Below are 23,443 nucleotides of genomic sequence, written 5' to 3'. Positions count from 1 at the left end.
CCATGTGATTAAAGCAAGCTGCTTCGTGAGTCATTTATCCATCCTTTTTACTATCTATGTGTTCTGTTAATTGTGTAGAAATTGCAGAAAAGAGTAAAGGGATACAAATTGCAGAAGGGTCCAAAAAAGCTGTGGAGACAAAAGATGAGGGGGGTAGAAGGGGAAGCATATCTTTGGTCGAGGAAAGAAGACCTCGGAACGTAAGTTGGTTTTATTTGGCAATATTTTAGTTTAGGAAAATTAAACTAGTTAAAACTAACATGTTTTTGAACAACTCTATTTGCAGTTTGAGATTACTCTTTTTGTTACTATGGAGTTAGATGAAGATTCTTTTATGGGGTCTACAAAGACTAACACCACTGAAGTCCAAAAATCATTTATTGCAGCTCACCAACCACAGATAAAAAACTTTTAAGATCTTGTTCGTCTATGTCTCAGGCATGAGACTCTGTTGAAAGTTGACCAAAGTTTTAAGATGATGGATGAAGATAGTTGTTTTCTTGTGACAAGTGAGGATGTATGCACCCTTTACTGCTTTTTTAAGTGTAAAATTAGCAAAATTTCTCCTAATTCAAATAAAGTTTGGTGGGATGCTATAAAAGATTTATTAAGGAAAGTATTCAGGTATTAAGTAATATTGTATTAAATTGCTTTTTGGGATATTCTATTTGTTATTGGTGTTTTACAGCTTAACCTTATTTTCTTTTGTTTTTTAAAAACTAGAGACGTGATTTGGGGGCTGATGTATTTGTTCGACAAAGACAAATCCTGCGGGAATTTAGTTTTCAATTCTTTTGTCAATTCTGAAGGAGAAGGCAGAATTCTGCCATGTATGGCAGCGGGGAAACAAAAAGAGAACTTAAAAGATTTGGTAGATTTAATGTGGAGTGTCATCAAACTTGCTGTTCCCAGACAAAGTGATATGTCTTTTCTTCCATGTCATTTGAAACATTTTTTTGACAATGTCACACAATTTCATGGGTAAGTTTTTATGCATCTAGAAGCTTAAAATCCTTGTAGTTTGTCAGTCTTTTTTCTGCATTTTGGTTTAAGATTTGTATCTCTTTATAATGTACTCTTTTTTTCCACAGGTCTTGTCCATTGGAGTTTGTTATTAATCAACCGTATTTTTGGAATACGACGGAAAAAATCAGTTTTACCTTCAAATTGAGAGAGTTGGTTAAAGAGAAACGTAATCCTATTTTATTTTTCCTTGATCAACGTCAATTATACCAAAATTGGTGGCAGAAGCTTCAACATGTATACAGAATACTTTTTAACAATGCGATGAAGCGCAAGAGGACTATCAAAGGTTACCGGAAATCTGTTGATATTATCCGATTTTATGGAGCAGTCTATACTCATATAAATGAGTTGGAGTACAAAAAAGATCGAAATAACAAGGTTTGAACTTTTGTTTTAATTTGCTATACATCCCAATGCCTTTACCTTTCATCTATGACATTTTTTTTTTTTTTGGTAGAGAATTAGTGATGAAAAGATCGACTCAGATTTGGCAGGTTTTTTTCCAGATTTTTATGTAGACATGTTTTCGGTCTTGTGCTTGTGCAACCAGAATAGTATGTAAGTGACAACTTGATTTTGTTTAAAAAGTTCCACAGTTGACTGATTCTAATTTGTACTTTTTACATCTTGTGTTAGGGGCATAACCAATGACAGTATGAGGGGTTTATCCACGGTTCATTCTTTCAGTGAGTTTTTAAATATAGTCACTATCAACAAAAGCCTATTTTGCCTCTCCCACCTTTCTTTTTCCGTCTGTCTCTTGCAGGAAGGAAGTAAAAAGATCAGGACTCTGCCGTGAGGAGTAATTCTTGTACTCCTAAGGTTATTTGAATTGATAGTTGATAATAAGAGGATGGATTGTTAGCAAGTGCGGGTATAGCTATAGTTTAATGCACAATTATTTATGTGTTTTTCACCGGTTTTATTCTTTGATTAATATTAGTTCTAAATTTTCTTTGATTGAAAGTAGAACAGTGTCGGACATCTAATGTATTTGATGAAGCTGTCTTTAATCAAAAATTTCGAGCTAAATATGTTTGTCATTTGCAATAATTTAGCATGAAGATTGTTGTTAACAAATGTAAGCAGTGTATCAAAAGTATTAGTATTAGTATTTTCTTTGATTGTTGTTAAAAATTTCGAGCTAAATATGTTTGTCATTTGCAATAATTTCGAGCTAAGATTGTTTGTCATTTTACCTACTTTCCAGCAGATTGTTGAAAGGTAGTGTTGAAATACACGAAGATGGTTGAATGCAACAAGAGGGGGGGTGAATTGTTGTGTATCTAACTTTACTTTGTTTTTCTTCTAATTTGCGGAATTTTAACAAACAAAATAAAGTTTAAACGTAAAAAGCAAAAGATAAAAAGGAGACAAAGATTTCTCTACGCACATTGTTCTCTTATTGTAAACTCTGTAAGCTTTGCTATGTGATGAATAACCAAGAAACACTGCTTCATCACTTCTTTCATCAAATTTACCTATATTTCGTTTTCCATTCACATGAACAAAACATTTGCATCCAAACACACTAAAATAGGAAATATTGGGTTTGACACCTTTGATCAATTCATAGGGTGTCTTAGAAGTGATTGGTCTTATTAACACACGATTCAAAATATAGCATGCAGTATTAACGGCTTCGGCCCAAAAATTTCTAGGTAGACCACTAGCAATCAACATAGTTCTAGCCATTTCTTCTAGGGTTCTATTTTTCCTTTCTACCACTCCATTTTGTTGTGGTGTTCTAGGAGCGGAAAAATTGTGATTTATACCATGTTCATTGCAATAATTCATAAAGTTTGAATTTTCAAATTCTTTGTCATGATCTGATCTTATGTGAACAATTAGATTGTTGGTAGATTTTTGAGTTTTGTTAGCAAAAGAAACAAACTCATCAAAACCTTCATCTTTGCTTACTAAAAATATAGTCTAGGTAAATCTACTATAGTCATCAACTATGACAAACACAAAAGGAACAGATTTTACTACTAGGGAGATCAACATAGACCTTTTTCTTTTTATCATTTTTAACGTAACCTAGACCTTCTTTACCTTTCGGTTTAGCATTTAGAATCCATTTGAGAACTTCATTGATTTTCCCTTTTCCTTTTAAATTAAGTTGATCTTTTAGATGCTTATTTTCTCTTTCACATGATTCTAATTTTAATTTCATTTCCTGAAATTTCGTGCTAAACAAATGAGTAGATTTATCATTTTCATGCCATTTTAATCCTAGCAATTTGTTTAGATTCATTTAATTATTAAGAGTGATGAATTCCTGCTTTATTTTCTCCAATTGCTCTTTTAACATGATATTCTGATCTAACAAATCAAAAAATCTACTTTGCACATCAATCCTAAAGGTAATTAGATATGAAATATGATATTTATTCAACTTAAAGTCTTTCTCTAATTGGAGACACTTAGCTGTTTTTTCTTCCAACTCTTGTGTTTCCAAAAATAACTTAATTAATTTATCCTTACTTAAACTGAATAGATGTTTAGGAGAAGAACTAGAAGACATTACCTCTCTTTCTTTAGTTTCTTCATGAGATGCCAAGAGACACAGATTTGCAGTTTCTTCCTCTACAGGAACTTCAGTTTCAACTTCGCTTTCAGTGTCACCCCAAGCTGCGATCAGTGCTTTACGAAAATTTGTTTTGAAGTTTCCCTTCTTTGGCATTCTTCTAGCTTCCCTTGTCTTCCCTTTGCCCTTCTCATTCTTCCATTGAGGGCAATCCTTGACATTTGTGGCATTCAAAATTTGTCTTCAAGTTAGCAGTTCCTCTTTCCTTATTATTTCTTTGGTTTCTATATCAGCTGTTCCTGAAGAATTTTTTGAATTTACGTGCCAACATAGCAGCTTCCTCTTCACCAGCTTCTGATTCTTCACTATCATCTGCTGCCAGAGCTAGTCCTTTGTTTCGAGAACTATCGGCTGTTCCCAAATACAATTCGTGAGTCATGAGGGAACCAGCCAACTCTTCCAAATTAAACTTGGTGAAATCTTTCGATTCCTGAATGGCTGTGACCTTAGCTCTCCAGCGTTCGTCTTGAGGAAGACTCCTAAGTACTTTCCTGACTTGTTCATCAACGGGAATGATCTTACCAAAAGAGACTAATTCGTTCGTGATATTTGTGAACCTAGTGAACATCTCTTGAATGTTCTCCCTAGGTTCCATGACGAACCTAATAAACCTAGTGACATTAATTTAATTAAGCAACTAATTAAACTTTTAACCTTTTACATTAACCAAAAATAGAAAACGTAATTTTCGTAACTTCCAGTCAATGTCTTCTCCAGACCTGTATCGTGGGAAACAGCGCACTGTCTCCATCTACAATTTTCGTCAGGACTTTAACTTTAGGAACAGTAAACTGACTTCTAAAGCAATTGTCCAACTTCTTGGATATTTGAGACATGTACAACTTCCACGAACCAAGTCATAGGCTTCATCAACGATTAACAGAATCGGATATTCACCTACAAAACCATCTCTAAAATATGTTTGTTTATCTAAAAGTGAAGTCATCATCAAAACCTTAAGAGCCAACAGGTAGCTCTCCCACATTCTACCTATACCTCTCCAAATATGTGAGCCATGTGAAAAGGCCTTGAAAGACCAATCAGATTTCAAATATTTATCTCTCAGGAATTTAGCTGCCAACTTGTCCCCTCTTTCCATGAATCCAAACATCTCACACCCAAACCTCTTCTAGTAGTGGGGGTACTAATCTCTTCCAACTAAGTGCTTCTCTGTTTTTCCTCATTCTTCCCCCACAAAAAGTCAGCCATTAATCTATTAATCTCTTTTTTGGAAGAAGCAGGATGCCACAATAGCTACAGTAGCTGCATGAAATAGTTGGGAATGGTGTTTAAAATAGACTTGAGAAGAGTAAGTCTACCGGCCTTAGAAAGACAAGCAGCTTTCCAACCCAGCTTCTGTGTAACCTTATCAACAATGAACAGCACTTTAGATTTGGTAGGTCTACCATCAAGGCATCAAGCAATGGAAATCCAAGATAAGGACTTAATTTTCCAGATTCTTTAATAATCATAGACTCCACTATCTCTCCTCTTACAGAAGGAGTGTATGCAAACATAAACTACAGCTTTGTTGCAAATTACAAATATAACTGCCCAACGCGCCCAATGCAAAAATGACAAACATATTTAGCTCGAAATTTTTAAAAACAATCAAAGAAAATACTAATACTAATACTTTTCATACACTGCTTACATTTGTAAACAACAATCTTCATGCTAAATTATTGCAAATGACAAACATATTTAGCTCGAAATTTTTAATTAAAGACAGCTTCATCAAATACATTAGATGTCCGACACTGTTCTACTTTCAATCATAGAAAATTTAGAACTAATATTAATCAAAGAATAAAACCGGTGAAAAACACATAAATAATTGTGCATTAAACTATAGCTATACCCGCACTTGCTAACAATCCATCCTCTTATCATCAACTATCAATTCAAATAACCTTGGGAGTACAAGAATTACTCCTCATGGCAGAGTCCTGATCTTTTTACTTCCCTCCTGCAAGAGACAGACAGAAAAAGAAAGGTGGGAGAGGCAAAATAGGCTTTTGCTGATAGTGACTATATTTAAAAACTCACTGAAAGAATGAACCGTGGATAAACCCCTCATACAGTCATTGGTTATGCCCCTAACACACGATGTAAAAAGTACAAATTAGAATCTGTCAACTGTGGAACTTTTTAAACAAAATCAAGTTGTCACTTACATACTATTCTGGTTGCACAAGCACAAGACCGAAAACATGTCTACATAAAAATCTGGAAAAAAACCTGCCAAATCTGACTCGATCTTTTCATCACTAATTCTCTACCAAAAAAAAAATAAAAATGTCATAGAGGAAAGGTAAAGGCATTGGGATGTATAGCAAATTAAAACAAAAGTTCAAACCTTGTTATTTCGATCTTTTTTGTACTCCAACTCATTTATATGAGTATAGACTGCTCCATAAAATCGGACAATATCAACAGATTTCCGGTAACCTTTGATATTCCTATTGCGCTTCATCGCATTGTTAAAAAGTATTCTGTATATGTTGAAGCTTCTGCCACCAATTTTGGTATAATTGACGTTGATCAAGGAAAAATAAAATAGGATTACGTTTCTCTTCAACTAACTCTCTCAATTTGAAAGTAAAACTGATTTTTTCCGTCGTATTCCAAAAATACGGTTGATTAATAACAAACTCCAATGGACAGGACCTGTGGAAAAAGAGTACATTATAAAGAGATACAAATCTTAAACCAAAATGCAGAAAAAAGACTGACAAACTACAAGGATTTTAAGCTTCTATATGCATAAAAACTTACCCATGAAATTGTGTGACATTGTCAAAAAAATATTTCAAATGACATGGAAGAAAAGACATATCACTTTGTCTGAGAAAAGCAAGTTTGATGACACTCCACATTAAATCTACCAAATCTTTTAAGTCCTCTTTTTGTTTCCCCGCTGCCATACATGGCAGAATTCTGCCTTCTCCTTCAGAATTGACAAAAGAATTGAAAACTAAATTCCCGCAGGATTTGTCTTTGTCGAACAAATACATCAGCCCCCAAATCACGTCTCTAGTTTTTAAAAAACAAAAGAAAATAAGGTTAAGCTGTAAAACACCCATAACAAACAGAATATCCCAAAAAACAATTTAATACAATATTACTTAATACCTGAATACTTTCCAAAATAAATCTTTTATAGCATCCCACCAAACTTCATTTGAATTAGGAGAAATTTTGCTAATTTTACGCTTAAAAAAGCAATAAAGGGTGCATACATCCTCACTTGTCACAAGAAAACAACTATCTTCATCCATCATCTTAAAACTTTGGTCAACTTTCAACAGAGTCTCATGCCTGAGACATAGACGAACAAGATCTTGAAAGTTGTTTATCTGTGCTTGGTGAGCTGCAATAAATGATTTTTGGACTTCAGTGGTGTTAGTCCTTGTAGACCCCATAAAAGAATCTTCATCTAACTCCATAGTAACAAAAAGAGTAATCTCAAACTGCAAACAGAGTTGTTCAAAAACATGTTAGTTCTAACTAGTTTAATTTTCCTAAACTAAAATATTGCCAAATAAAACCAACTTACGTTCCGAGGTCGTCTTTCCTCGACCAAAGATATGCTTCCCCTTCTACCCCCCTCATCTTTTGTCTCCACAGCTTTCTTTGACCCTTCTGCAATTTGTATCCCTTTACTCTTTTCTTGTTTCTTTTCTCGTTTCTTTTCTCGTTTCTTCTCCCTTTTTCTCACCTCCGCCGCGATGCTGGCCTCTTCATCCAAGAGTTCTTTTTCTATTTTCACGATCACAAAACAAACAAGATTAGTATTCTCGAAAATTTTAGATAGTGTTCATTTAAAATGTCTAAAATACAATTGTTATTTAAATATGAAACTTGTACAACCTCTTTTGAAAAGGGATTCACGTTCAACCAACATTCACAACTTCATACAGCACATATGAAATAAAATTAGTACTTCACATGGGCCAAAAGAAATAGCAAGAAATATTCCGATCAAATTATATGAAAAAGTAGCTTCATTTCATAGCAATTAAGTGAATTCACATTACTATTTTAGCCCATGTACATGAATTGACACAACATGATTTAACTCAATTATATGAAGTAGAACAAGTGACTTTATCACAACTACGAACACAAAGAAATCTGCAATGCCAAAATTTGAATCCCCTAAATTTGAATCTTTGATTCCTAAATCCGAACAAGGTTACCCAATTCGATTACCATAACAAAAAATAGTAGTATTTCACAAATTCAAAAACTTCAATGGGCAAGATTCAACGCAAATTAGGATCCCCAACTCACCCTTTTTTAATTAAAACAAGTGCAAATTGATAATAAGGGAATAAGATTTATTGTTGAAAGATGAGAATTGACGTTTAAATTTGATGAAAGTTAACACCAAAGAAAAGGGTTTGGCAGAGGGATAGAGAGAAAAAGTCGAACAAAATCCTTATTACAGGGGTAATTGAAATTTTGGATTACACTTAAAGTAAAGTAAGGTTACATTAGAAACCGCGAAGAAATGAGAAAGCAACTAGTACTATTAATCATAGAAGTTGAAGCAAAAACAAGGAGCGACATCTTTAAACATACAACTTCCAAATTCAAGACACGAGCATCAGAAATTCGATGGTGCACGACTATTGATTTGGAAGTTTGCCACCCAACTTTATTCAGGGTTTCACCCAAATTGGGGATTTTTAATTGAGGCTTCAATGCAATTAAGTTGGGGGTTCTGCATGAAATAAATATGTAAAGCCACGATAGAAATCTTGATAATTTTTCACTTTATCGCTCAAATCTAGCAACATTCAGAAAAAGTGTAGAAAACGACACACTAAATTCCTACGCTTTGTCTAGGTATCTTCACCTTGTGCCTAGGCGCACGCTTTTAGAACTACGAGTTGATTTTCAGTTCGGTGAGTTACAGTTTCAATCAAATCAAGAAATTTTGAATGAGATAAAACTGACAGCTCTGTTGTTGTTTATTTTCATAGATTGAGATAGTACCATGTCTATTTGCTTCCTCGAAAGCTTGCTGAATTTTAAGTGCTGCTTCTTGCGATGTAACTGTTGCAATCTGTACAGGTTTAGCTTCCTTTGGTGCAGGCAGTGTTTCACCCTTCTTCTTTTTTTCTGCCTCACATAGCTGATGTTCCAATTTTTCTAACAAAGATTGTTGTTCATGACTTTTAGCCATAGAAATCCCTTTGCTAAAATAGTCAATAGATTTCTCCAGATATCCTTCATCTTCTAAATTCATAAAGCTCATCCTAAAGAAATAAAAAAAAATTAAATAAAACAGAAAACACAATCTAGGAGCTGAAAAGTGGGGTGAAGGACAAGTTTGGGAATCAATCAATCAAAGCCTTAGTCCCATAAGTGCGGTCGACTAACATGAACCAAAAGTAGAATCATCATTTATATTAGTGTAACTTTCCAATTTAAAACAAAGATCATAAACTTTTTTTTTCTTAATTTTTTTCATTGATGTCGTGAATGCATATGCTGACTAAAGATTTCAAGAAAGCTTAATTCAAGAAACAAAAAAAAAGTCCTTGACCCCATAAAGAATATCGTAGAGGGAGGGGGAAATATTACCCCAAAATAAAAGTAGTTTCTGCATATGCATACATGTTGTGGACTTCCCAAGCCCGAAAAATCTTCCAAATCTCTATAAAATAAAATAAACAATTCAAAAAATCAATAATAATTTAGAAAAATAAATAAAAAAAATAGTAATAGTAATTACCCTCCATATTTTGTTCATGAAAAAATATTCTCAGCTTGAGCTCCAAGACAGGAACGCATAACGAAAACGGATACGGTGCACTAGTGAGCTTTAGGGCATCTACTACCATGCCATTTGAAAGCAGGATGTTAACCAAACACTCTAGTCTATGCAACAGATTTGAGGGTAGGTTCAACTTTGGAAAATCAGAGGCAACAGTATTCAGGAAATTAACAAGACTTGTTCCCTTAGTCGCCTCACCATTTTCTTCCATGCATCGAACAATGTGCTTTACGACAAGCTGTAGAGCACCATTAAAATTATCTTTATTTAAGAAGGCTTTAAGAAACCTTTTGAAACGAGGAGTGTCTGCAGAATCCATAGACCTGAATTGTAAAAATTAATTAAATAAGTTGTAACCCAGGATAACTCATAATTTAATACAATGGATTTCACATTGAAAAGAAGGAGTCACATCATTGGTTTTATCAGTTAGTGTAAAAATTTACAATTGAAACAAACGCAAATCATGAGCAACACTAAACTGCCATAAGCCAAAGCTTGTCATGAATGCATGAATGACACTACTAACATAATGTGTTGGCTGCATGTGGTTCATTAATCCTTGATCTTAACATTCATTAATCTAATATCAATCTACAAGATCCATCTAATTTAGGTTTTATCAACATGTGGGTCTTTTATTCTTATAGAAATAAGTGTATTTTATGAATCTTGAAATCACTAAATAATTCTCATGGTTGAAATGATTCTTAGATGTGAACAAAATAATCGAATAATAAAATAACACAAGAAAGGAGTATGGACAAGTATAATAATGTAAGAATTAACAAAAAGGGTAGATTAATCGAAGCATTGTTACCTTCTTTCAAGATTAGACGAACATAATGTAACTGAGAAGCTGGGGAATTTCGAACCAAAACAAGACAAAAAGGGTTTGCTAATGTCGAACCGAATTCTGAGAATTTGAGAAGGATTCACTGTTGTTGTCTTTTAAAATCATAGCAAAGAAGGATTAAAGTTTCGATTTCGAAAAAGAATCAGTGGAAGGAAGCTTGTTGATGGTGACGAAAATGGACTGATTTTTATTTGAAATTCGAAGAGCAAACGGAATCTACTAAACAATTGATGAAGAAGGCTTCAAAAATTTCATGAAAAGGAACAAACCTAGGTTGCTGCATTCGGGAATTTCAGGCGAACAAAATGGCGGATTGTACCCCTTAAAGCTCAGAAGATATTGGGTAAGAAAATGTCAGATGCTGGATCATGAGTCGAAAAGGAAGGATCTTGTGTTTCTTTTTTCAGGTTTTTGAGGAGGAGAAGGCGCGAGAATGAATTGGGTTTTAGGAAAATTGAAAGAGATGATGAATAGTGGAATGGAAGCAAAAATCTGAATTCTTGAAGTTAATTTGCAATATGAAGTTAATCTCCTCATTAGTTATTTAATCAGATGGTCACTGGCTATCAAGTGGATTATTGCTCAAGTTTTATTTAGACGTGAGGTCTTTAAAATTTAGTAAATCACAATTAATGATCTATCTTTTATAAACGTTGCTCTGAAAATTAATGTGAAATTATGAGATTCAGTCAAGTTTGAATGTAATAAATTACTTTTAATGCTTAATATTTTCTTGCATGTAAGATTCATTACCTTATTTATGGCGTTTTGGATCTGTATTTATAGCTGATGATTGTGACACAAATATTCCTTTTCTCAATCCCTAGAAACATTCTCTGCATGTATCTATCCCCTTTTTGAATGTGTCAACCTCTTAGACTCATTCGAACACTTTGGGTAAAAATATTAATCAAAGGTTATTAAGGTAAAAGATGGTCAAAGGAAGTCAAATCCTTTAAAATCTGGCAGGAATAAACTATATTAGCCTGTCATCTGTGAACTTTCATCAGGCAATACATGATAGTTCTTTAGTCATCTGGGAAGCGTATTATGCATGAGAGGTTCACGTGAGTTATACGAACACTTGTCCCTCATACAGAGGCTGTATATGGAGGCAAGACACATGTTAGATATAGAAGATATAAAAGATAAATAAAGTGTTCGAATGAGTCTAAGAGGTTGACAAAAGACAAATAGAAGAACTTCCAGATATTTTCTTAATGTTGCACATTCAAACTGTGTGCCATTATCCACCGTTAAGACCCTGGGAAGACCATATCTAGTGATGATATTCTGTCAGATGAATTTTTCTACTTTTCTGGAAGTGATTGTTGCAAGTGATTCTGCTTCTATCCATTTTGTAAAGTAATCAATTGCAACAATCAAAAATTTTTACCTCCAGTTGCTGTTTTGAATGGTCCCAGAAGATCTAAGCCCCACTGAGCGAATGGTATCGGATTGTGGATGTACTTCAACTCAAATGCTGGTTGGATAATGTTTGGTGCAAATTTTTGGCACTTTTCACACTTTTGGACTAAATTTGTGGCATCTTCAATCGCTGTAGGCCAATAATAACCAACCTTGAAAGTTTTATGAGCCAAGGCCTTTGCTCCCAGATGATGACCACAACACCCTTCATGGACTTCCTTAAGGATGTAGTCAGCATCGGATGGAGTTTACACATTTCAGCAAAGGACCATTTTTTGCCTTTTTATATAATTAGCCATCTACCATACAAAATTGTAGTGACTTCATTTTCATCCTTCTGGCAAGAACTGGATCTGCTGGAAGTTCTCCATTCTTTTTATATTGGATGAGGTTTTTCATCCAATCTGGAAGATTTCTGTCTTCAATGTTGAAGATTGATGTATCATCTTCATGAATTGAACTTACTGGTTTGACTTCTACTAAGACTGACCTTTTTAAATTCTGCATACTGAAACTTCCTAATTTAGAAAGTGCATCAGCTTGCTCATTTTGTGATCTGGGTAGTCTTTCAATGTGAACAACTTCAAACCAAGAGATCAATTCTTGAGCTTTTTTCAAATATTTCTGCATAATGACATCCCTGGCTTCATATTCTCCCTTGATCTGATTCACAACCAGTTGTGAATCAGTTTTTAGATTGACTTTTCTGGCTTCTAATGCTTTACATAGTTGTAGTCTAGCAATGACAGCTTCGTACTCGGCTTCATTATTAGTAGCTTTAAATTGAAACTTTAAAGCATACTCAATAATTTTACCTTCTGGGGAGATTAACACTAATCCAGCCCCTGCCCCAACAAGCCTTGACGACCCATCAGTCAACAGTTGCCAGATAGGTTCCTCGATTTTATCTTGAGTTTCCCATTCAACAAAAATAGCTGCCAATGCTTGACCTTTTATGGCTTTTCTTGACTGAAATTGTATTCCCAAACCATTAAGCTCGACAGCCCATTTTGCCAATCTTCCAGATCTTTCTATTTTTTCTATGCTCTTCTCTAATGGTAAGTCTGTTAAGACCACCACAGGGTGAGCATCAAAATACGGCCTCAATTTTCTGGCGGCAACTATGATAGCGAACACTGCCTTTTCAATCATGGAATATCTTGTTTCAGCATCCAATAACATTTTCTTACAAAGTAGATTGGATTAAGGCCTTTTTTGGGATTTCAAGATTCATAAAATATACTTGTTTCTATAAGAATAAAAGACCCACATGTTGATGAAACCTAAATTAGATGGATCTTGTAGATTAATATTAGATTAATGAATGTTAAGATCAAGGATTAATGAACCACATGCAGCCAACACATTATGTTAGTAGTGTCATTCATACATTCATGACAAGCTTTGGCTTATGGCAGTTTAGTGTTGCTCATGATTTGCGTTTGTTTCAATTGTAAATTTTTACACTAACTAATAAAACCAATGATGTGACTTATTCTTTTCAATGTGAAATCCATTGTATTAAATTATGAGTTATCCATGGGTTACAACTTATTTAATTAATTTTTACAATTCAGGTCTATGCTCTGCAGACACTCTTCGTTTCAAAAGGTTTCTTAAAGCCTTCTTAAATAAACATAATTTTAATGGTGCTCTACAGCTTGTCGTAAAGCACATTGTTCGATGCATGGAAGAAAATGGTGAGGCAACTAAGGGAACAAGTCTTGTTAATTTCCTGAATACTGTTGCCTTTGATTTTCCAAAGTGAACCTACTCTCAAATCTGTTGCATAGACTAGAGTGTTTGGTCAACAACCTGCTTTCAAATGGCATGGTAGTAGATGCCCTAAAGCTCACTAGTGCACCGTATCCGTTTTCGTTATGTGTTCCTGTCTTGGAGCTCAAGCTGAGAATATTTTTTCATGAACAAAATATGGAGGGTAATTACTATTACTATTTTTTTTATTTATTTTTCTAAATTATTATTGATTTTTTGAATTGTTTATTTTATTTTATAGAGATTTGGAAGATTTTTCGGGCTTGGGAAGTCCACAACATGTATGCATATGCAGAAACTACTTTTATTTTGGGGTAATATTTCCCCCTCCCTCTACGATATTCTTTATGGGGTCAAGGACTTTTTTTTTGTTTCTTGAATTAAGCTTTCTTGAAATCTTTAGTCAGCATATGCATTCACGACATCAATGAAAAAAATTAAGAAAAAAAAAGTTTATGATCTTTGTTTTAAATTGGAAAGTTACACTAATATAAATGATGATTCTACTTTTGGTTCATGTTAGTCGACCGCACTTATAGGACTAAGGCTTTGATTGATTGATTCCCAAACTTATGAATTTAGAAGATGAAGGATATCTGGAGAAATCTATTGACTATTTTAGCAAAGGGATTTCTATGGCTAAAAGTCATGAACAACAATCTTTGTTAGAAAAATTGGAACATCAGCTATGTGAGGCAGAAAAAAAGAAGAAGGGTGAAACACAGCCTGCACCAAAGGAAGCTAAACCTGTACAGATTGCAACAGTTACATCGCAAGAAGCAGCACTTAAAATTCAGCAAGCTTTCGAGGAAGCAAATAGACATGGTACTATCTCAATCTATGAAAATAAACAACAATAGAGCTGTCAGTTTTATCTCATTCAAAATTTCTTGATTTGACTGAAACTGTAACTCACCGAACTGAAAATCAACTCGTAGTTCTAAAAGCGTGCGCCTAGGCACAAGGTGAAGATACCTAGACAAAGCGTAGGAATTTAGTGTGTCGTTTTCTACACTTTTTCTGAATGTTGCTAGATTTGAGCGATAAAGTGAAAAATTATCAAGATTTCTATCGTGGCTTTACATATTTATTTCATGCAGAACCCCCAACTTAATTGCATTGAAGCCTCAATTAAAAATCCCCAATTTGGGTGAAACCCTGAATAAAGTTGGGTGGCAAACTTCCAAATCACTAGTCGTGCACCATCGAATTTCTGATGCTCGTGTCTTGAATTTGGAAGTTGTATGTTTAAAGATGTCGCTCCTTGTTTTTGCTTCAACTTCTATGATTAATAGTACTAGTTGCTTTCTCATTTCTTCGCGGTTTCTAATGTGACCTTACTTTACTTTAAGTGTAATCCAAAATTTCAATTACCCCTGTAATAAGGATTTTGTTCGACTTTTTTTCTCTATCCCTCTGCCAAACCCTTTTCTTTGGTGTTAACTTTCATCAAATTTAAACGTCAATTCTCATCTTTCAACAATAAATTTTATTCCCTTATTATCAATTTGCACTTGTTTTAATTAAAAAAGGGTGAGTTGGGGATCCTAATTTGCGTTGAATCTTGCCCATTGAAGTTTTTGAATTTGTGAAATACTACTATTTTTTGTTATGGTAATCGAATTGGGTAACCTTGTTCGGATTTAGGAATCAAAGATTCAAATTTAGGGGATTCAAATCTTGGCATTGCAGATTTCTTTGTGTTTGTAGTTGTGATAAAGTCACTTGTTCTACTTCATATAATTGAGTTAAATCATGTTGTGTCAATTCATGTAGATGGGCTAAAATAGTAATGTGAATTCACTTAATTGCTATGAAATGGAGCTACTTTTTCATATAATTTGATCGGAATATTTCTTATTATTTCTTTTGGCCCATGTGAAGTACTAATTTTATTTCATATGTGCTGTATGAAGTTGTGAATGTTGGTTGAACGTGAATCCCTTTTCAAAAGAGGTTGTACAAGTTTCATATTTAAATAACAATGGTATTTTAGACATTTTAAATGAACACTATCTAAAATTTTCGAGAATACTAATCTTGTTTGTTTTGTGATCGTGAAAATAGAAAGAGAACTCTTGGATGAAGAGGCCAGCATCGCGGCGGAGGTGAGAAAAAGGGAGAAGAAACGAGAAAAGAAACAAGAAAAGAGTAAAGGGATACAAATTGCAGAAGGGTCAAAGAAAGCTGTGGAGACAAAAGATGAGGGGGGTAGAAGGGGAAGCATATCTTTGGTCGAGGAAAGACGACCTCGGAACGTAAGTTGGTTTTATTTGGCAATATTTTAGTTTAGGAAAATTAAACTAGTTAGAACTAACATGTTTTTGAACAACTCTGTTTGCAGTTTGAGATTACTCTTTTTGTTACTATGGAGTTAGATGAAGATTCTTTTATGGGGTCTACAAGGACTAACACCACTGAAGTCCAAAAATCATTTATTGCAGCTCACCAAGCACAGATAAACAACTTTCAAGATCTTGTTCGTCTATGTCTCAGGCATGAGACTCTGTTGAAAGTTGACCAAAGTTTTAAGATGATGGATGAAGATAGTTGTTTTCTTGTGACAAGTGAGGATGTATGCACCCTTTACTGCTTTTTTAAGCGTAAAATTAGCAAAATTTCTCCTAATTCAAATGAAGTTTGGTGGGATGCTATAAAAGATTTATTTTGGAAAGTATTCAGGTATTAAGTAATATTGTATTAAATTGTTTTTTGGGATATTCTGTTTGTTATGGGTGTTTTACAACTTAACCTTATTTTCTTTTGTTTTTTAAAAACTAGAGACGTGATTTGGGGGCTGATGTATTTGTTCGACAAAGACAAATCCTGCGGGAATTTAGTTTTCAATTCTTTTGTCAATTCTGAAGGAGAAGGCAGAATTCTGCCATGTATGGCAGCGGGGAAACAAAAAGAGGACTTAAAAGATTTGGTAGATTTAATGTGGAGTGTCATCAAACTTGCTTTTCTCAGACAAAGTGATATGTCTTTTCTTCCATGTCATTTGAAATATTTTTTTGACAATGTCACACAATTTCATGGGTAAGTTTTTATGCATATAGAAGCTTAAAATCCTTGTAGTTTGTCAGTCTTTTTTCTGCATTTTGGTTTAAGATTTGTATCTCTTTATAATGTACTCTTTTTCCACAGGTCCTGTCCATTGGAGTTTGTTATTAATCAACCGTATTTTTGGAATACGACGGAAAAAATCAGTTTTACTTTCAAATTGAGAGAGTTAGTTGAAGAGAAACGTAATCCTATTTTATTTTTCCTTGATCAACGTCAATTATACCAAAATTGGTGGCAGAAGCTTCAACATATACAGAATACTTTTTAACAATGCGATGAAGCGCAATAGGAATATCAAAGGTTACCGGAAATCTGTTGATATTGTCCGATTTTATGGAGCATTCTATACTCATATAAATGAGTTGGAGTACAAAAAAGATCGAAATAACAAGGTTTGAACTTTTGTTTTAATTTGCTATACATCCCAATACCTTTACCTTTCATCTATGACATTTTTATTTTTTTTTCTGGTAGAGAATTAGTGATGAAAAGATCGAGTCAGATTTGGCAGGTTTTTTTCCAGATTTTTATGTAGACATGTTTTCGGTCTTGTGCTTGTGCAACCAGAATAGTATGTAAGTGACAACTTGATTTTGTTTAAAAAGTTCCACAGTTGACTGATTCTAATTTGTACTTTTTACATCTTGTGTTAGGGGCATAACCAATGACTGTATGAGGGGTTTATCCACGGTTCATTCTTTCAGTGAGTTTTTAAATATAGTCACTATCAGCAAAAGCCTATTTTGCCTCTCTCTCACCTTTCTTTTTCTGTCTGTCTCTTGCAGGAGGGAAGTAAAAGGAGTAGGACTCTGCCGCGAGGAGTAATTCTTGTACTCCCAAGGTTATTTGAATTGATAGTTGATGATAAGAGTATGGATAGTTAGCAAGTGCGGGTATAGCTATAGTTTAATGCACAATTATTTATGTGTTTTTCACCGGTTTTATTCTTTGATTAATATTAGTTCTAAATTTTCTATGATTGAAAGTAGAACAGTGTCGGACATCTAATGTATTTGATGAAGCTGTCTTTAATTAAAAATTTTGAGCTAAATATGTTTGTCATTTGCAATAATTTAGCATGAAGATTCTTGTTAACAAATGTAAGCAATGTATCAAAAGTATTAGTATTAGTATTTTCTTTGATTGTTGTTAAAAATTTCGAGCTAAATGTTTGTCATTTGCAATAATTTCGAGCTAAATATGGGCATAATTTGTTCCACTTTTTCAACCAAAAACATAGACAGAAAACACAAGAGTAGTCTTACTTGCATATATTTTATTTAATTCACTTCTTGTAGCCAGGTTTTGTAAAACCCCAGGTTCATGTAAATACGATTCATGTCATGTCATCAACTCCTGCAGGTGGGGCTTCCGTGTCTTTCGTAAACACTTTAGAAATCTTAGTGATAACCTAAATTCAAAACAAAAGTCACAATTTCAAATTTGAACAAATAAAATGGCGGATATGAAACGTCCATAACGAAGGAAATATTCAGAAAAATTTAATGTAATACTTTCATAGAAACCATAGCTAAATAGCAATCTAGAGAGGAAAATTGATAAGGCAGCATTTTGTGCTTGCTTTGCAGACCAATATTGACAAAACATCGACTTGTAGCAATCCATGCTTTCTAATCAAAATAAGCTTCAGATGAAAGCTAAAACTTTAATGTCCCTTATTTCGATGGGGCCAAAATTATATAGTTCTCTGGTTTTGGATTATAATGTACTATAGTAAAATGACCCAGTAAATCATATGCACTTTTTATTAATTTGAAGTTGTACATGGTGTTTGCTACCAGCTTACCAAGGGTCAATTGAAAAACAACCTTTTTGTTAATTTTATCACCAACAGGGGTATGTTTGTGTATAACTGATACCCTTGAATCCCACCCTCGGCAGGAGCCACTTAATGGCGTCGGAGTAATGGTTTGTTTTTGTTGATGAAAGCTAAATTTCTACACAATTAACAGAACACGTAGATAGAAAAAAGGATGGATAAATGACTATCACGAAGCAGCTTGCTTTAATCACATGGAAGCATCTGAGGAGCAATTTAACTATTTTCAGCAAGTTGCTTAGTTTACAAAAAAAGAAAAGAAAGAAAAATTGCACAACACACCCTGAGGCAGCACTGGGGTTGCACCTCACCTCAACACACTTCCTGGAATAAGGCACAAAGCAACAAACATGACTTTTGGAAAACAAAATAGCACAGCTTCACCTTAATAGCCTAACCTTGCCCCATGGAATTGCCTCAATTGAGCTTTTTGGAGACACTACCCAGTGTTGAGGCTTGGACATGAGGCTTAAACTAATGTTATTTTCTTTAGATGTCCCTTTATGAAACAGAAGTTTTATGTGAAAATGACTCAAATATGTCTTAGTGAAATGAATAACTCAACATGTTTTACTCCCAAAATCCATTTTGCTTAACTCAAGAGTCGAGACTAAGAGAGTAAGAAGAACACAATCAGCCATTACACCTGACCAATCTCAGCATATCAAAATACAATTAAAAACTAAACAATTGAACCTTTGTCCAATTTGAGAACTTCCCAACGCAAAGAGCCTTGTGAATTTAATTTCATGTTGAAGCGCATCATGAAATGTTAATATCAAAAATGAATAAAAAAACCTATTTTTCATTGGAATATATAGACAATCCCTAATTTTCAGCCCCAAAAACCAAACATCAAAGAAAAACGGCAATATGCATCATCAAAAAAATCAAGCCAAAAAGTTGATGAACAAAGAAATCTACATAAATCATAAAAATCCAAAAAAAAAAAGAGACTAATTGGGAAAATAGAGTAGAATTGTTGGTGAATCTACACAAATGAAAAGCCATTCCATGACTACAAGGGTTTAAAATATGTGCCCAAATAACATGAAAACCAAAATGAAGAAACCTTACCTCGTGGATCATATGATTCGGGTATGCTCTCCACAAAAGCCATTTCATACATTGCCAAATAAATAATTATTCAACCTATACAACCACAAACAAATAAATAATTAAATACAACTTTGGTAAAGTTGCCTAGGTGTTGGTACTTGGTAGTGAAGCGTTATTGCTCTTCTGCCTTCAATTTTTGAGTGATATTAATTGATTCATCATACTTTCTAGTGCATACATAGGTTGTTGAAGAAGCTTATTCCTAATTAATAGTCATCATCACCTTAAAATATGCTATTTATTTTCTTAATACTCCTAACATTTTCATTGCGTCTCTTTTTTTTTTTTTTAATTTCAAATCTCCTAACCTTTATCAAGCGTGTGCAGCTAGGTTTCATCCAAGGGTGCTGATTTAATTAAATTTAAACAGAAAAATACAATCAACTTAAGTTCTTTGTTCCTTAATACTTCTATAAGCCACAGTTCCACAGACAAAAAAAATATACATATAATTTGAAACAGCAATCACACTCAAATTTCCTCAGCAAAATCAAACAATACAACCCCAAAGATTTCATTCTCCAAGATCACCAATCACAGAGTTAATTTAAACAAAACAAAATCAACCAAAGTTTTAATAAAAGAGAAGAATAAAAAAATTACTTGTCAGATATTTCTTTAAAAGTACAATTCTTCTCCATAGCTTTATTCTCAGTATGTACCATACCTCGCGAATGACACTTGCAAAAAAAATAGTCAAATAAAACAAACACCCAATTACAAAATATAAAAATTCAACAAAAATAAGTTAAATTTCTACCAAAATAACCAAAAAATGACAAAATAAACAATTAATCATAATACCCATATGATAAAAATCCAATCTTTATCAAAATTACATCAATTTAAAACGATAAAATCCAACAAAAATAAGTTAAATTTCTACCAAAATAACCTATAAATGACAAAGAAAAACAATTAATCATAATACCCATATGATAAAAATCAAATCTTTTATCAAAAGAAAATTATAGAAAGTGAAAAATGAAGAGGAAAAGAGTACCCAGAACCAATGGCGATTAGCAAGCTTAACCTTCGGCAGCATGTTGACAAAGTTTGCTACATTAGCAAGCTCAAGAGCAATCCTGATTTCCATATTAGTAGCACCTTATCAACTCCAGAATGAGGAAGAATAGCGAACAAAACCCGAACATATCAGATGTAAACACAGCAAAGCAAGAGGTCGGACATATCAGAAAATCACAGCAACAGCTTTGTTTGTTCGAATCCTCAGAAAGACAACATTGAACCAAAAAGGAAAAGAAATGACGAAAACACAAACACATGAGATCAATTTCGAAAATCCTTAAATACCTTGGTAATTGTCGACCCAAGATGGCAATGAGCTCCAACCAACTTCAGCTCATTAGGATGTGCTTTTACAGCTTCTATAAACCATTGTAATTTCATATTTCTGATGCCAAATTTGGAGTTCTTGTTCCCTGTTGCAACATAAGGATGTACCTAGAAATGACAGACAAAAGATAAGCCATATAGATATACAAGAAAAACAAGATATGAACACAAAAACACACGTCTCATTCACAACAACAATAATAAGTCATCCTTCCAGCCCCAAAACTCAGTCACCAGTAATAACGGTAGCACAATCGTGAGATGCAGCAAGAACTTTCAAAGGTTTAAACTTCCTTGATTTGTAAATTACAAAAAAATAGTAACGACGCAATTCAGCCCACTCATGGTAAGAGCATGACACCGATTGAGAAGCTAAGTCTACAATCACTTGTAAAGACAATCACTGCTCTCAGACTTCTATCTGGACTCTCCAAGAAGAATGTGTGGATTCACCAATATACTAAAGATTTGTTTTCAAAAATGAATTTAGATAAAGTAAAAAAAAGACAAGGTTTCACCATTCAGAAATTTAGAAGAATGTGTCAAAAATAATTGATACAGTTGATTGAAATATAAACCAGAATCAAATGAACATGACACTACTGCTGGCAGGCATCATATTGACACTAAAATAAGAAAAGGTTTCACCATTCAGAATTTTATGAGCATCTATACATAATACAATCATTAACCATCCAATTTTTAAGTTGAGCTAAAGCACATTAAACATGTAAGTTTCAAAGAGTAACAACAAGAAAGGATATCGATGAAATCATGAAAGTTTCATCATGAAACACACATACTTGAGGATCAACATCAGGGTTTATGCGAAGCAAAACGTTCACCCTTTTCCCGGCAATTTTAGAAGCAGATACAATGTTTTCCAAGTCAAACTCACTGTCAATGTTCACAAATACACTACTCTCAGCGGCAAGGACCAAGTCCTCCAATATCTTCCCATTTCCATTGAAGACACACCTACCTACAAGACATCAATTCAGTGAACAAGCTACATTTCCATAGTCTAATCAATTAAGAAATTTCGAGTATTCGCAAGTTATAGAGATAGAATTTACTTTAGGTTGCACAGTACACACAAGATGAGTTGTAGAGTTATCAATTTTCTTCAACTTCAAATATTAAATATTAAAAATTTAAAAATATACACTATATATTGTTCAATTCAAGAAAAAGAAATGATTCATTAGGGACAAACACTAACACAGATCTAATCATCAGAAAAATTGCAAGGCATGAAGCTTAATCATATCATTCAAATACAAGTAAACCATTCAGAGTAACTACACAACTAAGTTACATACCAAAATAATTTATTAATACCCACAAATGTGAATTCGCGTAACTTATAATACTTACTTATAAATTTTAGGGATGTCAACGGGTCGGATCTGGACCGGGTCCAGGTGGAACCGGATCCAGATCCGTTTTCAAGAACCGGATCCGCGGGTCCGGTACCGGATCCGGGTCCAAAACGGGTCTGATTTGTTTTTGCTTTTTTTTTATTTTTAAATATGTTAGATTGCAATAAAGCGATATTTATAGACTAATGTTAATAATATATATAATTTCACAATGAATCACCCAAAAAAAAAACATTATACAACTTAAAATTGTCTTCAAAATATCCCAATAAACATGACATCCGACTACTAGAATTAATAAGTCTAGGTAACAGGCTACAGCCTAACAGGTAATACAAATTAGCAAAACTTTTATAATCTTGATAGCAAATTATTTGACATGAAAAAATATTAGCAAAAAAGCATGGGAGACTTTACGCCATTGGATCTGGCAACACCCCATTTCCTCTTTTTTTTTTTTTTTTTTTTTTTGAGATAACCATTTCCTCATTATAGAATATATAAAATTTTATATGGGAACAGACAATTAACAGTAACAAATCCAAGGTTTAGATCCACATTAAAAACTACTCAACAATTCAACACAAATCAAAAGTATTGTAGAAAAAAAAAATCAAAATTAGGGTTTATTACCCTCAAATCCGCCAGTGAGGAGAGGGGAGGAGTATGCGGTGGCCGGCTGTCGAGTGTCACTGTGAAAATTCGAGTGATGAGTGATGCTGATGACTGCTACCGGGCTACTGCTGCCGTGCTGCGTGAGGGAGAAGGAGTGAGCAGTGACTGTGAGTGAGTCGTGATGATTCTCGTGAGGGAGAAGGAGGCGGTGAGTAGTGAAGTGAGGGAAGGGAGGGAAAGGGTTTGAGGCAAGCAGGCAACATTGAGTTATTTTTATTATATATTTTAATATATATATATATATATATATATATATATATATATTGGACGAAGAATGCATCTTCCTTCTCAGATTGCTATTGTGCGCTTTACTTGTGCAGATATATATATATAATATATAATAAAAATTAAAAAAATAAAAAACGGGTCCTCCAGATCCGCGGGTCCATGCCTGGGTATTTTTCTCAGATCCGGATCCGAACCCGGATCCGACGGGTTCAATTTTTTAGGACCCAGATCCGTGAAAACGGATACGGATCCACGAATCCGGGTCGGGTCCAATACCCATTGTCATCCCTACTTATAATATTTGATTTATGTT

At 33.9% G+C, this 23,443-nt stretch overlaps 3 protein-coding genes across 13 annotated transcripts in view; 1 reads left to right on the top strand and 2 right to left on the bottom strand.

The window, feature by feature from the left end:
* Positions 1-23,118, bottom strand: part of LOC130799743 (uncharacterized) — a 30,820-nt gene extending 7,702 nt beyond the window's left edge. For 3 of the 8 annotated variants that reach the window (XM_057662962.1, XM_057662955.1, XM_057662956.1), the window contains exons 1-15: positions 22,861-23,118; positions 20,804-20,953; positions 20,493-20,604; positions 20,093-20,169; positions 19,448-19,522; positions 17,796-17,941; positions 9,363-9,727; positions 9,212-9,284; positions 8,621-8,883; positions 7,176-7,378; positions 6,752-7,089; positions 6,395-6,652; positions 5,976-6,286; positions 5,794-5,894; positions 3,557-5,715 (exon numbers count right to left, since the gene is read on the bottom strand). In XM_057662962.1, the coding sequence (XP_057518945.1) occupies positions 6,100-6,286; positions 6,395-6,652; positions 6,752-7,089; positions 7,176-7,378; positions 8,621-8,883; positions 9,212-9,284; positions 9,363-9,723 (1,683 nt within the window). In that variant the 5' untranslated portion in view covers positions 9,724-9,727; positions 17,796-17,941; positions 19,448-19,522; ... (2 more) ...; positions 20,804-20,953; positions 22,861-23,118 and the 3' untranslated portion in view covers positions 3,557-5,715; positions 5,794-5,894; positions 5,976-6,099. The other 5 variants (XM_057662960.1, XM_057662958.1, XM_057662961.1 and 2 more) reach the window with 5 other exon arrangements.
* Positions 11,557-12,870, bottom strand: LOC130799440 (uncharacterized). The gene is made up of 3 exons (XM_057662532.1): positions 11,992-12,870; positions 11,657-11,906; positions 11,557-11,609 (listed from the first exon to the last, which is right to left on the bottom strand). Exons 1-3 carry the CDS (start codon positions 12,868-12,870, stop codon positions 11,557-11,559), a joined length of 1,182 nt encoding a protein of 393 aa, XP_057518515.1.
* Positions 13,547-17,311, top strand: LOC130799745 (uncharacterized). Of its 4 annotated transcripts, XR_009039333.1 has the most exons (7): positions 13,547-14,289; positions 15,532-15,722; positions 15,809-16,146; positions 16,246-16,503; positions 16,612-16,922; positions 17,005-17,105; positions 17,184-17,298. XR_009039333.1 is itself a non-coding variant. In XM_057662963.1 (5 exons), exons 1-5 carry the CDS (start codon positions 14,037-14,039, stop codon positions 16,796-16,798), a joined length of 1,227 nt encoding a protein of 408 aa, XP_057518946.1. In that variant the 5' UTR covers positions 13,547-14,036; the 3' UTR covers positions 16,799-17,311. The 4 variants fall into 4 exon arrangements, 1 of the variants encoding a protein (XP_057518946.1); XR_009039332.1 differs by having other exon boundaries at positions 17,005-17,311; XR_009039331.1 differs by having other exon boundaries at positions 16,612-17,105.
* Positions 23,119-23,443: the final 325 nt, after the last annotated feature.

The sequence above is a fragment of the Amaranthus tricolor genome, chromosome 14 (assembly GCF_026212465.1).
Source record: "Amaranthus tricolor cultivar Red isolate AtriRed21 chromosome 14, ASM2621246v1, whole genome shotgun sequence".
NCBI lineage: Eukaryota > Viridiplantae > Streptophyta > Magnoliopsida > Caryophyllales > Amaranthaceae > Amaranthus > Amaranthus tricolor.
This window is presented reverse-complemented; position numbering and strand designations above follow the sequence as displayed.

Coding starts and splice junctions, on each gene's coding strand:
- LOC130799440 (XM_057662532.1), bottom strand. CDS start 12,870: ATGTTATTGGATGCTGAAACAAGATATTCCATGATTGAAAAGGCAGTG. Junction 11,907..11,991: donor AGTCACTACAATTTTGTATG/GTAGATGGCTAA, acceptor TACATCCTTAAG/GAAGTCCATGAAGGGTGTTG. Junction 11,610..11,656: donor ATTCAAAACAGCAACTGGAG/GTAAAAATTTTT, acceptor CAAAATGGATAG/AAGCAGAATCACTTGCAACA.
- LOC130799745 (XM_057662963.1), top strand. CDS start 14,037: ATGAATTTAGAAGATGAAGGATATCTGGAGAAATCTATTGACTATTTT. Junction 15,723..15,808: donor AGGAAAGACGACCTCGGAAC/GTAAGTTGGTTT, acceptor CTCTGTTTGCAG/TTTGAGATTACTCTTTTTGT. Junction 16,147..16,245: donor TTATTTTGGAAAGTATTCAG/GTATTAAGTAAT, acceptor TTTAAAAACTAG/AGACGTGATTTGGGGGCTGA.